This window comes from Hetaerina americana, unplaced genomic scaffold (assembly GCF_022747635.1).
Source record: "Hetaerina americana unplaced genomic scaffold, ioHetAmer1.1.p SCAF_10, whole genome shotgun sequence".
NCBI lineage: Eukaryota > Metazoa > Arthropoda > Insecta > Odonata > Calopterygidae > Hetaerina > Hetaerina americana.
The window spans coordinates 12,721,957-12,741,733 of record NW_027286070.1 but is presented as its reverse complement, the minus strand read 5'-3'; the positions used below and the strand labels follow the sequence as shown (position 1 = coordinate 12,741,733).

The following is a 19,777-nucleotide window of genomic DNA, read 5'->3' as shown; positions in this document are numbered from 1 at the left end:
AAACATTTTATGTTTAGAAAATCTGTTCGTAAATTTTACAAACACTATGAAAGATGCCTCAGAAAATTATTAACTGAGCCAGGGAAGATTCAAGAGAGATTGAATAAATATATATAGGCTTTATATTGAACAAATATTAGACTAGCATGCTAAGGTCCAGGCCTAATTGGCTGCGAGATAGGAAAGATATGGGAATTGCCATCAAGGCCATGGGGATATAGAACATTTCTGCAAAAATGCTTGAGGGTTTAGAAAAGCATAAGGCAGATTTTTTCTTATGAGTGTTAGCTCCCATTCCAAAACAGTGAAAGGCATCCATATGCAAGGACTTTAGAACAGTAATCTTGATTATGCATTTAGCTTAAGTAATATTTAGGTTGAATGAAAACGAGAAAGCCGAGACCGTAAACTTGATTTGATTGAGGCAAAACAAAGTTACAAGTAAGGCGAAAGATAGGGAACACATACTAGGTCACTTGGGGGTGTTTGGGAAACAGCGACCCAGGTATACCTCATTTAAATACAAAAAGGCAAAATTAATAATAAAAAATAAAACAAACTTACAACCACTCAATCACTAATGTGTGTTAAAGAATAACAGCCACTCTTGCGAATTGTATTCACACACACACTCAGGGTTTGCAAGGATATCTCCTAGGTCCATTGTATTCCTACTGGAATTAAATCAATAAAAATAAAAAGAAAAGGCCCAGGTTCCCTTCAAAATCAGTCAATCACTTGGGTGTAATAGACCTTTGTGAATCGCACTCACTCTCTCGTTAAGGGTTTACTAGGATTCCTCCTATGCCAGTATCCATCATTAGTACTAATCCTAGGGGAATACAAAACTCACATCAAAGTAAGGGAGCAGTTCCTTTCCCTATGCCACCTGAGGTTTCCCAGGAGAATCTGGTACCCAAATGTTGACACAGCTTTTATGAAGCTGAGGATAACCAAAAGCATCATCCAGGATAAGGCATGGGCCTGCTAATCAGCAGTACAGCTCTTCAACCAAGGGACCACCACCAGACCACTGCATACCTGAAATGAACAGCCAAACCCTTGAAATGCATGTTCATACAAGTGGATTGCAAATTAAGCCTTCATATTTCTAAATCAGGTGATTTTACATGAGATTCACTGTCAGGATTGTCATATGAAAATAAAACAAGAGCTCATTAACTTCTCTGAATTCATTTGACTTTTTATACATCTAGGTAAAAGCAACAATGCACAATAGAAGAAAAATTCTTAAAATAATGTTTATTGCAATGATTATTTTTGTTAAGTTTTTATCTCATGCTGCATATCGAGCATACTTTCTTCAAAAAGATGGAATATTTCTCCCTACCGAGAACACCCAGGAGCTGACCAAAGAGTTTTATTAACCACACTTATGTTACCATTGTAAAATATGCTGTTACACCTCTTCAAACAAGCTAATTTAGTTTACTTGTAGCTTTAGTTGACACATGGAAACTTAATGGTCAATTGAAATCATGCTATGGAAGCATAACAGAGCACTCAAGGCAACATAGTGGATGATTTCAGCTGTCGCCGAGCAATAATGCTAGAACCAGGGCACAATATCTTTTTTGATGATACTTAAGGGTAAAAAAAAAATCTGGTTACATTATCCTGAACCAATTTGTGAATCAAGATAGCCAAACAACCACCTAATTTGAACATAGTAGATATCACCACAAGAAGGTGTAGAACAAACAGGCAAAGAAAAACAACCACTAATATATGATGCACCGCTTGATATTTGAATTTTTAAATATGATCAATATTTGCCAATGGCTGTCTCACTCATTGACAAATATTGGACAACAAGGGTAACAAAATGTAATTCAATCAATTCCTCACAATATTTTCATTCAAAGAGAGAAATGAGTTTTTGAAAATATGCATAACACAGCAGGACATCAATAATAAATTGTAAAGCACTAATAATCATGTTGCTGCAATTTGAAAATACACAATTTCACAAAACGATTTACATAAAGGACAAACAAGTTATTGTGAAAGTTTCAATTACTTGACTGCATAATCTTCAGGCTACCGGTTGTGTAACTTTATTTGGCTTTCTACCAAAGACAATAAGATAGATGCCACAAATAATAACTGACAAAGGAAAGAAATCCATGTGAGGTTCTCATACATGCATGTATCAATACACCTTCATTACAATGTTGTAATAGCACATTAGATCCCTTCTTCATAAAAAGATGTCAGAGAGATACATAAAAATTAATGTTAAATGCAAATAGGATAATATAAGAACACATCTGGATTAATGATATCCTTGATTTTTTCGAATGCTTTTGGCAAAATGTTCCAATTTTCCAAATTAAAACAGTAGAATTAGCAAATTTTTCATTATAATAATTACATTTACTTTTATATTATATCACAATAAATTGTCTCATTTCTTAAACTTATTGGTAAATTTATTGATAATATGTGAAATTCATAACATACACATGCAATGACAGTCATAGCACGGTTCCTCTGTGGAACTATTTCACCCCATATGTGGTATTTCTTCACTAGAGTTTAAGGTAACTATGGTTATGAGGCCACAGCCATTGAAATGTCAGGCTGACGAATTGCATTAGTGAAATCACTTGTGAAATTTTTCAGCTTAAATCTATTTCATTTCACCATTATCTTCACCAGTCTTCTTCTAAAACGCTTAAGCACCTATGCTGAAGACATACTGGTAGAATATCAGGGTGGCTTTAGAGCTGGTAAAAGTACCATTGACCAGATATTTTCGGTAAGACAAACAATGGAGAAATGCTACGAATATAATGTTGATTTGCATATGCTCTTTATTAACTTCAAACAAGCTTTCGACAGTGTGAACAGAAAAGAGATGCTACATGTGTTGAGAGGTTATGATATTCCAGAGAAACTGATTAGACTGGTTCAATTGACATTGCATGAATCACAATGTAAAGCCTTTATTGGAGGTAGAGCAAGTAGAGCATTTAATATGACCTCAGGGGTAAGACAAGGAGATACTCTCTCAGCCACGTTATTCAACCTGGCCCTACATAATGCAATGAAAGAATTGAATTTTAGAGGGACCATTGAGCATAAATCCTAGCAAGGATTCGCATATGCAGATGATATAGCACTAATTGCATGAAATGTGAATGACCTAAAAGAAATGTTTGACATTTTAGAAAACACTGGTAAAGAAGTGGGGCTGAAGGTTAGTGAAAATAAGACCAAAAACTTGAAAATGTCAGCTTCTCAGAACAAGCGGGACTTTCAAAACATAATAATTGGGAATTATGAGTTTGATGGTGTCAAAGAGTTTACCTATCTAGGATTCAGACTTAACAATGAAAATAAGATATCCATGGAGATCAACCAAAGGGTAATGGAAGGTAACAAGGAATATTTTGCAAATGTAACATTCCTCAAAACAAGGTTACTATCAAGGAATACAAAACTGAAGATCTATGAAATGTTTATTAGACCTGTTGTAACTTATGGAGCTGAGACATGGACATTAACAAGTCAGGATGAAGACACCCTCAGAAACTTTGAAAGAAAAATCTTAAGGAGAATCTATGTCCCAATTAGAGAAGGAGAGAGATGAAGAATTAGAATGAACATTGAGATAAATGAACTACTAGAAGGGAAGGAATGTTAGATCTGCCAAGTCACTACGGCTGGCATAGTTGGGCCAAGCAAAAAGGATGGAAAATGACAGAATGTCCAGCTTAATAGTGAGATGGAAGGGGTTAGAAGAAGAGGCAAACCAAGGAAGAGATGGCTACAGGATGTGGAGGATGATTTGAAGGCAATGGGAGTTACAAGCTGGAAGGAAAAAGCATGAACTGAATGGAGGCATATCATAGAGGAATCCAAGGCCCACATCAGGCTGTAGAGCTTCAGATGATGATGATTATCTCACGGTTTTCTCATAAGGAACTGGACGATCAAATGGCAGGTTCATCAGAGAGAAAACCTCGTATTTTATATAGAATTCACGTTTTGGAGGTCTTGTATTTGATACACACTGCACCAGATTCTCTAGTAGCAGGTAAGTTTATTCAAATTTGAAATATATTTTCCTGACAATTTCAACAAATTTTTATTCTTGGAATCCAATTCACTAAATTCCTACCCCCAGGTTAATAAGGAAAATAAAACATCCAAATAATGCCCACTTAATGCAATGCCATTTATTTGTTCACACAACATTTCGTCAGGGGAAAGTACCGGAAGCACCTTCTCATGCCTATCGAAACTGATTTATCGTTCAAATTTTAAGTGATTAATAGCTTAAAAATTGGAAATTTTCTCGTCGACCTTAGGAGTAAATAATTGAAACACGAGCGTAAGAGAGTAAACCAGCTCACCCTACACAATTGAGGCGAAAAGAAATAACCATAGAAATAATTAACGGAACATTTTACGCGATGAATATCGTAACTATTGAAACCTCACACCTTGTAGCTAAATAATTTGAAAAATCACGCATTTAAAATAGAAATGGCGGTGTAACTTGTGTAAAATTAGTTTCAAAGCAGTACACTGGGCTGCTAATTCCCAATTCGACTTTCTAAACTCATATTAGCACTGAGTGGTTTAATAATTAGCACTAAGTGGTAAAATAATCCGGTACCTCCTCCCACGAAATACCGAATGACAACGAAATAAACCACTACACTGCAAAGTACTCATTCAATCACATAAGAGAAATTTCAATCACCTGCAAATATATCGTAGTTCCGTCTGTCCGGGTCTAGCAAAAGAAGCACACTGACACACTTTCACACAACGTCAAATAAAATATCTAAGGTAAACGGGACTATGAGATAGAGATACAGTTCACATTAAAAGTTAAGGCGAACACTGCAACTATAAGGAAATGGGAATATCTCGGAACTTGAAAATACAAAATGAGACAAAACTTAAATATCCATAAATGTGATAATTGTAGTTTAGGTTATTGGGACCGAGAACTTTTGCGTGGTGACCGCAACTTTATTGACAATTGGGATACTATCATGGTGCGGTTTGCGGTAGTCCTGGGGTAGAGCGTTGGATTGCGACCATAGGGCCCCGGGTTCGATTCCCGGGCAAGTCTGTTGACACGACATGGCTCGGATATCAAACATTCATCGGACTAAGCACCATGTGAGCTATACCATCAGCAACCAATGCGACCTTTACCGGTTATGACTGTTTTTTTTATCTAGAGAGAGCTGGAAAAACTCAGCTCTCGGTAAGATATCTTAGCTTTGCTCCAACCATGTTTAAACTACAATGTACACGACACTCAAACAGGATTAGCAGTTCCGCTCGGAACTGCACATTTTCCCATGACGACATCTGTCATATCTACTAATCTAACTTTTTTACAATTATAAGCTATAAAGATGGGTTGGGACAATCAGTCACGAACTCAATTGAGCGAGTCTTTCAACTGAGTGTGATGACTGGCGACATTAGCAATGAGATCAAAGGGCCTTCAGTGAACGTTTGGCGATTGGGAATGTTGATGCGGTTGTTTGCGTTGCTGACGCAAAAGAAGTCTTCCCATGACTCCGAAACGACTCGGAGAATCGAAGGACTCGCAGAGTTTACAGTGAGTGAAACAAATACGATTGACTGACTGCTGCGATGAATCAAAAGAAACGAGCCCTTCCATTTCCAATGAGTCCAAGTAGTGACTCGGAGATTCGAAGGGCTCGGTGAACTCGTGGAGTTTACAGTGAGTAAGTCAAATGAATGCGATTAAAAGGTGGGGAGGAATATTGAGTTCCTGAAATCTGCATAGTAGCCTCCAGTGTTCCTGAAACCTCAACTATGTTTCTGTGTTTGAGTAGGAGGAGATGACCGGACATATGTGATCTTTATCGGTGGGAGGGAAGATCCCATCTTTTGGGAGGGTTATTCCAACCATCCTCCAGCGAACATTTAACACGGCATCAGTACCAAACGCACCGGTGATGGCACTCACCCTCTCCTCCGGGACATTGCAGCCAGGACCCTGTGCGGACGAGGACCCATCGTCTGTCCATCTATACAGGCGATGCCTAAGTCAACTTTGACGACCCAAGGTCTTTCCAGGTGCCAAAAGGAAGTGGAAAGATACGCACCGATGGATGTCTTCGTAGCATCGGAAATGAAGAGGAAGATGCCAAGGAAGGCGGAATGACCTTTATCGGAAACTTGCTCTTCTACCATTGACACCGCCGATGCAGCAGCTGAACTGATGCTTTCATCCGACGAGACGGCAAGCGACGGTTTCACTGAATTCTCTCGAAAAAAGAAGAAGAGGACGCCTTCCTCTCCTTCCGCCCCTTCTCCCACCGACCCGTATCCTGCATGGAAAGCGAGGAGGAGTAAATACCGAAGTGACTCCGCATACAGGTCAGAGTCATGTATGGCATTACTTGCATGAATGATGTTATAAGGGCTTTCGAAGAAAATATCGGGCAATGCTTCCACCTCGAAGTGCATCGCTCGTCAACCAAGCTCTCGTCGATTCAACTCTGGACCACAGGGCAGCCGGACCTTTTAGATGGTATGAAAGTTCAGTTTTATACGCAACCCGGGAAATTCATATCGGAATTGAGGAGGCCAGTACGACCTCGGTCACACACCTCCACCGCGACGGGAACTTGGACACGCTCGAAGAACTTATCCCGAGGACAGCGCAGGATTTCTTCGGAAAAGCACCAGTCTGACTTTGCTGTTATTCGAAGAATCGCATAGGTGCAAGTCTGGTCTTGGGATCGCCTTAAGTGATCCATTACTAGACTAGATCTGCCATCAGCTCTTCCACCAATGAAGAAGCGGGTGAGATGCTGATACCGCCGATCCACAAAGCCACCATGAGAAAAACAAAGACGACAACTATATATCTTGGAAGACGAAAACCGTCTGGGAAGACGACAGGGATGCCTCAAGACGAGGTCGTCGCAAAGAGGAGAAATAGAAATGCGATTGACAGACTGCTGCTATGAATCAAAAGAAAGGAGTCCTTCCATTTCTCATAAGTCCTAGTGACTCGTTTGGAATCCAAATTCATCCACTCCCAGAAAATCAGTAACCTTGTCATTTTGACGTTTGTTTATGGAGTGAGTTATGAGTAATTTTTTAGTCATTACTATAATGATGCGATGAATTTGAGTTATAATTTTCATTTTAGTTTGTTAGTTTAATTAATTAAAGTTTATTAATCCTGGAATAGCACAGTTTAATTCATTGGATTATCAGAAATCTAAAGTAGGTGGTAGTTACAGGTTTTTTGACAAACACCATACTACAGATGTAACGCCAATATTATTGTCAATACATTGTAAATGACAAAGATACAATACATTTATTATAATCATAATTTTTGGTGAATTGTTGTCCAAGCTATTCATTAATGAGCAATTTACAAGAACTTGAAATTAGATAATGGAAACAGAAACATATGACAATACCCACAATACCTGTATGAAGTAGATTTATATACTATACAACAATAATTTTCACTTGCCCACTCATCTTGAAAAATACGCATTGAATGATACAGGTTATGTAATTGTATACACATTGCAAAAAATATAGAAATAGTCGTTGATGGGGGATACTGTGTGACCGATTGTTCTGCAGTAATATTGTATCAGAAAATTTACATTTTCCAGGGAAACATTTTATGATAAGAGCTTTACAGATTACTCATTTGAATTGAAAACCTAGAGATTTCTTCAATAAAGTAACAATGATTATTGCATAGCCCAACATTGGATGTATTTTAAAATTTACCAACTCTAAACTAAGCAGTAATATAAGATGGAAAAGGAAGTATTTTATTCATCACAGTAATGATTTAAGAAAATCATCATTGGCAATTTGTTAGGGCCCAATCAACTTCTTTTCTCAGTAAAAAACTTGCCTCATTTTAAGAAAACAAGCTCACAAGGCACTGAGGTGGCCATCTATTTATTTACTTATTGCTTTATCCACCATAAACTGGTTAAGTATGGTTTTGCCATAAAACAAAAAAATGTACATCAATATTGTTAGTATACATAAAATGACCATTGTAGACCAGTTTCCTGCTTATTCACCAAATAAGTGGGTCAGAGGTCCTCTCAAAGTACTCCTGAAGGTAATTGTCCACTTCAACTATTGCTGCAGATGTTGGATGTCCCTTCTTTTGGCTGGCAGTGGTGGGGTCAAATTCCTCCCACATTGAAGAAGTTTGCAGGGGCCTCTGTTCTTCAGGTTCCAGTGGTTCAATAATGGGTACTGGCCTGGCTATGTTGCATAAGGTATGGTAAGCTGCCTTATGATTTTTATCTTGGGAAAAAGCACATATTTTGAATCTTGGATCTAATAAATGCTTCTCTCAATATAAAATTTATCTCCACATCTTTTAATCTCTTCTGGAGCCTCTCCTGTATTTTATGAGCCATAGAATTTATTTCACGCAACTTATCATTAAAAATGTTGATGTGTACTTGGTCAAAAATCATCTAATAAATGGAATTTTGGAAACTGAAGAGCCCACTCCTTTTCATCTATTATCTTAAGGTTATAACAATGTATTGCTATTGTAGAAAGGATTGGCTTCTTCAGCTAAGTGAATACTTCAAACATTATATAGGTGGGATTCCACCTCATTGGTGTGTCCTGTTTTAGTTTAGCCATCAGTTGGCTTCATGACGCGGCGGAAGAAAGGTACAACGCCGGTATTAAACGCCGGCTTGCTGCTTACAAGGATGCAAAAAGTGATTGATTGTCAAGGCAACTATGTAGAAAAATAGCTAAATGCTCAACCTTTCCAACGATGTACACAAAGTTGAGAATAAATTTGATTTTTCATGAAAAAAATAGGGGATGCTACTTTTCGAATCGCCCTCGTATAATGATATTTTATGAATAAACTTAAAAATTTTTCCAACTCAGAATCGGTTTGATGGAGCTCTCCATTTCTTGTGCCCATTAATCATGGGTTAAATTATGAATAAAACACTCAGAATGTAAACAATTTATTTATTTAAAAGTATGATAATGATGCTGGTTATCACATTTTCACAGCTGATTCAGCAGTATCTCCTACATCCAATTGAGAAGATGTTGGATGACTTCTTAATTTCCAGCAGCACTCACTTTCTTGTTAATTCAAAGTGTCTGTGGCTGGTCATGCTAAACAAAAGAAACCACTCCACTTCCATTCATTGAAGGTCACAGCGAAACACTTTCACAGTTATACACACATGAGGTAAAAAATTTTTTAAGTCACTGTTCTTGGGGGGATGGTGTCAAAGCATGTGGCGATTAACACATGGGACTTACATGCTTCAACTCGCTTTCGGAGGATCACAGTTTCTTTTTCAAGAGCTTCCACAAAGCTAGGGTCTCTATAATCCATACTTGCCTCTACATGCACTGAAACAACAAAAATATGAGTATCAATTACACACATGGGAGGAATGAATGCTGTATTTTAATTTTAAACAAGCAGCACCATTTACATTCATTTGCTTGGAGCACGCCAATTTTTCTAGCATGTCATGCATTTCTAGTCATGCATTTTCATGAGTACTCTGTGTAACTGCAAAATGGATGAAAACTTACTGAGGGAGACATTGCTTGCCTGGATTATATTTATTTTTATCCCCCCACTGTTATTCTGTTGATAGTTACATTTAAGAATGATTTAACTACAATTACAGAATTGGATTTAAGAATTTTTACTCAAGGGGGAAGAAGAAACTTGATTCTATTGCCATCACTGCAGCATGGGTTGCCCAACATTACAATGTTTTTATTTCTTTTGCAGTTTGAAAATGCTGTATGGTTCCTAACTCACAGCTGATAGGTTAATGCTAAACCTATGTAGTCAGATTGGAACCATGAAACAATTCTTTGTACTTCCAAAGGGATTTTGGCATTCAAAATTCTGTTAAAAATAAGATATTTTATTGATCCATAAAAAGGTACCACCATTATTCATGAAAGGAACCTCAATGGAATTACATGATTAACCAAGCAGCTAACCTACAGCACTGGAGCTTGTAATGCAATGGAGGCCAAATGAATTTACTTGTTCTTTTAAATATAGCTTTCGCCTGGATTACTGGGTGGTACTGTGCTTGCCTGATAGCCCAAAGGACATTGGTTCAAGTCCTACCTCACTGATTATGTCAATTGTGGGGGTTTAACTCCTAGGAAAGCTGATGACAAGGTAAGAGTTTCTCAAGAACTCCAGAGCATAGAGACCACTAGAGTCATCCCAGGAAAAAATGAAGGAAAAATGTACTCATAAGCATTCAAAGATATCCTTTATTATGAAACCTCTATGGCTTCTGCAATATGCTTATTGAGTGTGGAATTTGCACTGATGATGCCATAAAATTTGGAATAAGAGAAGATAAGTACTTTGGAACTGGTAGAATTTTTTTATAGACATACCAGCAAAAGAACCCATTCTGAAATTGTGGAGATGGGAGTTGTTTTTCTTCACCCATCTTCTTCCTTGTCATCATTCTATTAAACTTGTGACCAATTTACCATTTTCCTTGACCAAACAACCCAAGAATTCAGGGCCTAAATAGTGAATTTGTACTGGTTTAACAATAAAGTGGGCTTACACTCATAGCTCCACCTCGACGGATGGATGAGAAGACGTTGCTTGGCTGCTGCTAACTCCTTCTTGAGCTCCTGCTGTTGGGCCCTCAGCTGTCGAATCTGGCTCCACCGTATCACCTCCTGTTCTGTCCACCTCCGCTCCAGCCTCTCCACATCTTCCTGGCAGTACTGGAGCAGGGGCAAGCACTGGCACACCTCCCTACTGCCACCACCCACCTCATCACAGCAAGCATTACAGTCCAATTCCACCCCCCCACCAAAACTATCCCCCTCCAATTCAGCGTCCCTGCCACCAGCGGCTGCAACTGCAAACTGTGCGATGAGTCGATACAGAATCTTTGGTCTCCCAGACATGGATCATTTGCAAGTTGGACAAAAGTAGCGAACTACTATGCCCAGTAATGTAAAATGGACATGAAAAGAAATTCATTGTGTCTTAAGGCTTGGGGCCATTAGTTCTTTAACCTATTACTTTCACATCTCACTAAATTAACTCTATTGATGGTTTATTAGAAATTTAACTAAGACCTATAGAGTCAGTTTTTAAGGCCATATCAACTTTTCCTGATTGTATCCTTCAAGACATCAGATGATCTATTTAAAGCTTACATTTTTCAGGTTAAGAATAAATGGCTTAAGCCCTGAGACAATCACAATGGCAATTTTTAAAACTATGTTTGAGGGTAAATGTGATTGCTAAAATATATATTTAACTGACATACATAATGCATTATTTTTTAGATTGCCAAAATAAAATATCACAGCAGTAAGATTGACAGTAAACATAAGTGCATCAATATAAATCTACCATTTTGAATCTGTAATTTTCTATATATTTAGATAATGTCCATTTGAAGATAATGCGGTTTAAATTTCTCTAATAATTAATTAAAAAATTTTTTAAAATATAATATGCTTAAATTTAAAAATCAAAGCAGAGGCAGAAACAATGAAAATTAAGGGCACGTAAGTTCATACTACCTACATGACTTTCAAATGTACTGTGTTTACCTTAAAGATCTATCTCCATATTTTATGTGATTTTTAAAAAGACATGTACTCATCTATGCATAGTATAAATTGTTCACCCATCATTTACATGAGGCCCAGTAGTGATCCAAATGCATAATATGAAAATAATTGTGACTTTGAAGACCTATCAAATCTAATAACAAGTGGAAAAAATGTTATTTCAATATTGGGAAAGAGTAGGAGGTAAAGATTGATTGGTGCAACATCTGATAGCAGAATAATTCAAAGCAAACATAGTTGTACACCAAGATTCAAAATGATTTTTCCTTCCAATAATTCTCATATAATTTCCTGTTTTACACTAGAAATGCAATAATCAAATATTTAACTAAGAAAATGATGAAATAGAAAATTTTTTTTCTCACGATTAGAGCATGAAAAAAATTTGTTTGAAAAATATTTACCCGTTTTTGTGGAATAGCCTCAATGCAAAATTATGCCATAATCAAAGTGTAAATAAATGCATGAAGGTTTTTAAATAGTTGGTTTCAATAGCAAAATATACGTTTTATATATTCAATTGTTCCCGGCTGAACCTTGTGGAAATTCATTTTAATTAAATGAAGAATACAATGCATCTTTCCACTGTCTTTTATTTGCGTACAACCGGTTTCAACGCTCAACCGTTATATGCAAATAAAGGACAGTGGAAAGATACATTGTATTCTTCATTTAATTAAACGTTTTATAGTTGATAAAAGAATTCCACACATATACTCACATTAATATCTAATTGTGATAACACTCAAATAATCAAATATGTATGGCATACTATTCACATCCAATTTCAAAATAAATTACAAAAATATTTTATTTCACTAGTTGATATATTCTTTACTTAGCTCTAAAACAGGCTTTGACTCTAAAATGAGCGATAAAAAATTATGATGCAATCTGGTTCTGAATAGTCATTTTGAGAGTTCATTATGAAAAGAAATTTAGCTCATACTTCCAAAGTTTCTTTGACTTACAAATAATTTCTGAGATTTGTTTGCTTTTGCATGAAACCTATAAATACTTGTCTGACAATATTTTATATGAAACCAATACTTTTACAGCATGGTATAGAAGCAACAATTTAGTGGTTGAATAAATAAAAAAAAATGTTTCCAAGAAAAAGAAAGTAATGAAAAAACACAAAGATAGGAAAGAGGAAACAATTGATTTTTTCCAAACTGGTCAATTGAAAGACTAAAATACATAGCCAAAGAAATATTTTTTAACTGGCTCATTGTGTTTCACTAGAACTGTGAACTTTCACAATTAAATATCAAGTCTTACTATTGATAACAGTCAAAATAACATATGCCCTAGCATGCTTTACTCATGATTTCTCTAGCTTAAATTAATACTCACCTGCACCACTGGCTCTGTCATCCAGTTCCTGGCTGGATCCAAAACTGGAGCACTCACTGTCTCTTAATACACTCTCATAACCAGAGCTTTCACACTGCGCAGCTGCAGCAGCTAAATCTCCTTTCATCAGACTTCCCTTGTGTGGTCCCCTATCCAATTTGGTCGAATGGACAGGTGTTGTAATAACTGATGCAGCCGAGACCCTTCCAGAGGTTATTCCTGCCACTGCACCACTGGCAGAAACAATGCCAGAATCATTTCCACTGTCATACCCTTCGAGGACTGAGCTAGAGCTGGCAAGCATTGTTTGAACTTTGCCACTAGCCTTTCTGGACTTCTTGTCTTGCTTCTCAGAGACTGGTATGGCAGATCCAAGAGAGGCAACACTAGCCTTCAGTGCAGCTTTGGAGCTCTTACGAGCGCTACCAAACAGCCTGCTGAGTTTTGGAGCCTTCACTATGGGAGTAGGTATCGGCATAGGCTGTGGCAGTGGAGGTGTTGTGATGGGTGGTGGCTGTACCCACTTGTGGTGGGCGTTATCTTCGTCATCTGACTTTCCCATCACTGTCCTCTCACCTGAGGGCTTCCTCTCATTCACCCTTTCCTCCTCATCCCTCCTGATTTCCTTTGATTGCTCCTTAGAGTGCTCAGTCTTCTTTGGCTTATGGCCAGGCCTCACGCTCTGCACCTTGCCACCCTCCTCCTCATGGTCTGAGGTTGACTGCCCATTTCCAGGAACCCTCCTTTCCTCCACAAACTCCATTCCTGCCGAGGAGTGCTTGTCAAGGTTGGGATTTGACGCACCGTCGGGATGCCTCAAGGACGAGAAGCTCCCGAGGAGCTTGTGTGGCGATGAAGTGTTGCTGTTCCTTTGGTTCCCTATGTTTGAGTCCATGGGTGCTGACACTTGGCTGGGTGGTGTCGGAGACGAACGAGGAGAGTCCCTGTCGAAGCCTCTGAAGGCAAGTGACACTCTGTGGAACTCGCTCCCATTTGAATTCCTTGCCTGTGCCTTGTGGGAGGGGGACATGTGTTCTGCTTTGGGTGATGCAGGGATTGGTGCTATGTTCTGCAAAGGGGCTACTTTGACTCTTGATTGCAGGCAAGTGTTCAGGAGACCTCCCTCACTCTGGACCTCACAATCATTCATCCCCTGCCACTGCTTATCAGACCCTTCCACCCCAACTCCACGGCGCAAGGACATCTTGCAGTGATCACAGATCTTACCCAGGGGTGGAGAGCCAGAATGGTTGACTGGCTCACTGTACAGACTTCCACCTCCACCTCCCTTCATGCCATCACAAACTCCGTAGTCCTCCCCACCACTTCCCAAACCAGTGTCTTCTTCACCTAGCCTTGTTCGTGGGCCGTAGAGCATGTCAGAGAGTGACAATGACTGGCAACGGGAAGGGAGATGAGGCAAGTTGGAGGCAGTTGACAATGGCTCCCTTGCCTTGCTTCCAGAGGCAGCCACACTACGGCAGAGCTCATGAAGTTTTGCGAGCTGATCAAACTTGCGAGCATAGAAGTCAGCTTTGCTGCAGTTGTTACCACCATTGAGATTTCCAAGGTTTTCGTCACACACTTTGCCATTTCTGGAAGATTCGAATATGTTGTAGGAACTAGTGGGATCTGAGGAAGGAGGTCCTAAGTGCTGCTGATGTTGGAGTTGTTGCCTCAAATTATCACCCATTCCAGAGAGAAGTGTCCGCTCAATATCAGCTGTCACTGACAATGAGTCTGAAAACAAATAAAAGATTTGTAAATTCATGTGAAGAGGAAATTATAGTGGTAAAAGTCATCCAATTCCCAAAAAATATTATATTCATTGGACTCTGGGATATTGTTTATTTGATATCTGATAACAGAAAAATTATAAAATTGAAAACAAACCAAAACAAATGTATATTAATTCCATGTTTTTATGTGAAATCAAAGTGACTCCACATAATTAAAAGGATTAGAAACTTGCATTAAAAATTACATCTCTCTTATTGCAAGCTAAGCTGTAACTACAACCCTGTAATACTAATTTATATACTAGAAAATTAGGCAAAATCATTTACAGGGTACGTTCCAAAAGTAATGCAATTAAAATTTTCATGCCGCTCCTATTGGTCCTGTAGATCTCCAAGCCCTTTTGTTAGCATAGATGTTTTTCTGGGAATAAGCAACTATACAGCAGTGCAGTGTGTGTGTTCAGATGGATTGGTATAGATCAACTGAGGGAGGTATGGGGGATGAAAAGAAAATTTGGCCATATACGTGGGCAGAAAGGGAAGGGTTTCAGGAATTTTTAAGGAGAGAGTTTCTGGGATGGGCAGGTAGTGGAGCGACCATGGAGATAATATAGGAAATATGCAAAGAAATAATTCTTGAAGGACAAACATAGAATGTCCCCATAAAAAATTTGAAATAGAATACCGATCCAGAGCACTATAACAAAACCATAAAAAACTCAAGAGTGCAGAAAGAAAGGCACACAGATTAAATAATTGAAGTAAAGAAATGTCACAGCATCACAGCACCTTGGTCCAGAACCTAAATATGGAAAACAAAAAGGCAAAGGAAAAATTTCTTATCGATAAATTCTATTCAATTATATTTAAATTTATTCAATTATATTTCTATTCAATAAATTGAATTGAATTGAATTGATACAATTTCAAAGGACAATGCAACGAAATTCTATAGATACATGAGAATGAGGAAAGACATCAGGGAACGCATGAACATATTAAAAGCAAACAATAATGGCATTATACCTCGACACTATAGAAATATCAAATATTTTCAACTCCTGGTTTATGGTTTTTTTGGCGAATAGAAAATAAGGCTTGCCTAAATAGCTCAGAAACGACAGAGAACTTCATCAGGGTTTCAGCACAAAATAGCTCAATTTCCTCAACAAACAGTATTATCAGAGAGGGCTTGTGCAAAAAATTTGCAAAAAAATTAGGAAGATGATGAAAAATAAGTCAGTGGGACCGGACAATATATCAATTGACATTTTAAAACTGGGTGATACCGCAAGAGCTTGGTACCTGAGCCATCTATTCGAAGTAACTTTGAATAATGATGCCTTGCCTAATGATTTCAGCGGATAAAAGCAAACATTACATCAATTTTCAAGAAAGGGAATTAAAAAAATTTAACAATTATAGACCAGTAAGCATAAAATTAGTTGTTTACAAAAAAATGGAAAAAAGAATCACTGACTACATTCAGGAATAGTGGACAAGAGATAGATATAGATGGCTATTCAAAAACCAACATGGATTTAGAATGGGATATTCATGTGAAATGCAGCTTTTGGGATTAAGCCAATATATTGGTGACTCAATTGATGAGGGAAATGATGTTGATGCAGTAATCTTTGATTGCTTGGCAACTTTTGACCAAGTGCCTCAATACATAATTGTTAAAGTTGCAGTCATTGTTGCCATTGGATTTGAGGGAAAAGTAATGGATAAAAAATTTTCATACAGGCAGAATTCAAAAAGTGAAAATAAGGGATGCATTTTCAAAAGAGGCAAACAATATAGCAGGATTTCCACAAGGCAGGGTTCTAAGGTCATTACTCTATTACTCTAATACGGTAATTATTATTCATTTTATTTTTTTCACACCATGAGCCATTTCTCAAAGCTACAAAGCATGGTGTGAAAAAAATAAAATTAATAATAATTACTGTATTTTCCCATCGATAACGCACATCCAGAACTTTCTAGTTATCATGAATTTCTATAGATACCGCGCCCTCATTGCAATTAGGCAATTTTCCTGGTGGTAATAGTCAAGTCTGGTCAACAGCCACTCTTACAATGCACATAAAAACATGCACAAGAAGAACAGATAGGAGACAAAATGCTCTTGTATACAACGGCAATTTAAGAAGACCAACTGCATACATTGAGTGTGTAAAAATGTGTCTAAATCCATGTACTAATAAATATTAACAACCAATGAATACAAGGAATCATAATTGCCAGCGGCCATATCTACTGTAGGTATACAGAAGATTAGAGCCAGGTGATTGAAATTAACTGCAAACAACAGAAGGATCAAAAAATTACAAAAAATTTACAAGCCAACAAAATATGCTGCCTAATTGCTTTTTTGCTTTGATTTGTGGGTCAAAACGAGACATCGATTTTGTGTGCCCTTTTATTTGCTATATAAATTAACTTTCAGAAAATCAAATATAAAAAAAGTAAAGGCATGAATGAAATGGAATTTTCTCATTTTGTTTGCTTAACTTCTCTTTGTTAGTATTGATTCTCAGCTGTTCCAAACACCCTCCAAGTTCTATGAAATGCTGCCTACATGGTGATTGTTTCAAACCTGAATTGAGTTAAGCTTTTGTAATTTAGAATTTTCTCAAGAAATACCCATGAAGAAAATTTTGTGAGAAGAAAATCGTATACAGTGATGTTAAAGCTAGAAGTTATTGATTTCGCGAAAGAAAAAGAAAATCACGAGGTACTATGCATTAGGATAAAGAAGTACTACTTATAGAATAAATGAAGTAAATAAATTATATGTTTCTTCTCTTTCTCATGGATTTATGAGATGTAATAACTGTAACAGTTTCAGATCTGTATAAAATTGAATGCAATTAGAAAGGCATGCTTCCAGACTATTTTATTTTTGCGAGACTCTTCTTTACATTATTGTGTATATATGTATGTAAATGTTTGAATTTTTTCATTTTACATGACCAAATCGTCATTTTTTTATCATATGAACATTTTTGAATAGATCATGTGTACATTATTGATGGGAAAATACGGTAACATGCAGAAATTGCAACATTAATACTCCTTCAAACTTAAATATCACATTTAAGACTCTTTTGAGGACTGGTAACTTTGAGAAATTGATTAAGATTTAATTTAAAGAAATTAAATATATGTTACAAGTTAGATGATTTTAACCTTAACAAATGAACTAAAGATGATGTCCAAGGCAATTTGAAACAGTTTCAGCAATCCAAGGGGGAAATTTTATCATACTGGTCAAAACATCAAATGAAGCTTGTTTTCGCCAACCTGAGATTTATAGTGTATATTGTTATCTGAAGCTAAATTGAATGCTATTTATATGAAAATGATAATTTTATAACTGATTTAGTTACATTTCTCACAAAAAACCTCGATTTGATAACATTTCATTTCCAATAGTCACGAAAATATCCTTGACATCATACATTCAGGCAACCATTGAAAGCGTAATTGACTGATAATGTTTTGTGCAATAATAAAGATGCTCTGTCCTCTATTGCACATTTGCAGGATCACTTGTGACAATTAAGTGCATTTTGATTTTTTGATGTTCTTAATTTAATTGTTTACCTAAGAGATTTTGTGCTGAACATTTCTTATTTCGCTATGTATTTCAATATTTTTGCCATGCAGTATGTTCTCATGGTGTATATTATTCCTTCCTAAATGGTAGGTGTAACCTTCTGGAAATGATAAATGGAGCATCATAGAAAATCATTGAGGATCTCTATATGTATGCCATGATTTCAGTTCCATCATGAAATCTAACATATCCATGAGAATTACAAAGAAATAAATATAAGGGAATAATTCATTCTCTTAGCTGAAAATTCAGGCCAATTTTTCAAGAATACTTTTTTCAGTAAGGTACTCATTTCCTTACCAGTGAATGTTGATACAACTGTTAAGTTTTCTTGGCTCAAAATTCTAAGAGGGTGCTCTTCCTGGCTCTCCTGGTCAACTTCTGGCAGGGGATTCTCAACCTCTCCCATGCAAAGTGCAATATCTTCCTCAGTGACCTGAAAATAGGTGAAAAGTTCATTCAGTAGTTATCATGTTTAAACTCCGGCAATAATTTGATTTACTTAAATTTAGCTCGATTTAATTAAATCTCCATAAACTAAAATCTCTGACTTGAAATAATAGCCTAAAAAAATTGAAAAATAAGTCTTCAGGAAAAAAACTGTTTGACTTAAGCAATACATTTAGAAAATTAGGATATGCATGTATGCACACAAAAGAAATACAGAAATAAGTAGGAATTCGCATGACATAATCAAATCGATACAATTTTATACGCCATAATTTCTATGAAGTGATCATGGTGCCTCAAGATTTATTACAAACCCTTTACATATGATTAACAAAAACTAGGCAAATGATGCATATATTTAGCAATAGTGATAGGACATAATGTTTGCACATGTGATGAATCGTAATAGGTTGGGGAAAATCTGGTCTTACCTGAAGACATGAATCCTGCATTGGGACAGGCTCCTCGGGTTCTTCTACTTCAATTATCTCCACATCCTCACCTCCAAGACCTTGATTTCTGATTTCTGAGCTCCCATGCCTCTCTTGTAAGATTCGAAGTCTTACATCAAAGCTATCTAAGGAGACATCTTTTAAATAAAAAATTTTTTAGTTAAAGTAGATGAATGAGATTAAATAACAAATTACTACTATGAAGATAATTAAAGCTAAGTTTCATATCCCTGGTATAAATTTGAAATAATTTCTTGGGATAATCCTCTTCCAATGATAAATCTGATATTCTGTAATTTCGTAAACCATAGTTAAATATAACTTTAGAGATATCTAAATGCTATGCTAAAGTTACCACATGACTCAAAGAAGCAAAGTCAAAATAAATTAACTAGCAGTTTCGAATATGTCACCTATAACATGTTGTTTTCTAAACTGTTAAAAATGGAGTGAATTATATAGTATTTGAATACCAATTTTCCTTGAGACAAGAGTGAAAA

At 36.8% G+C, this 19,777-nt stretch overlaps 1 protein-coding gene across 1 annotated transcript in view; it reads right to left on the bottom strand.

The window, feature by feature from the left end:
* Positions 1–10,826: 10,826 nt before the first annotated feature.
* LOC139700249 (uncharacterized) overlaps positions 10,827–19,777 on the bottom strand; it is a 71,425-nt gene continuing 62,474 nt past the window's right edge. Inside the window, exons 11-14 of the mRNA XM_071598872.1 lie at positions 19,257–19,414; positions 18,676–18,811; positions 13,009–14,748; positions 10,827–10,932 (exon numbers count right to left, since the gene is read on the bottom strand). Of these exons, the coding sequence (XP_071454973.1) occupies positions 10,898–10,932; positions 13,009–14,748; positions 18,676–18,811; positions 19,257–19,414 (2,069 nt within the window). The 3' untranslated portion in view covers positions 10,827–10,897. The remainder of the gene's footprint in view (positions 10,933–13,008; positions 14,749–18,675; positions 18,812–19,256; positions 19,415–19,777) is intronic.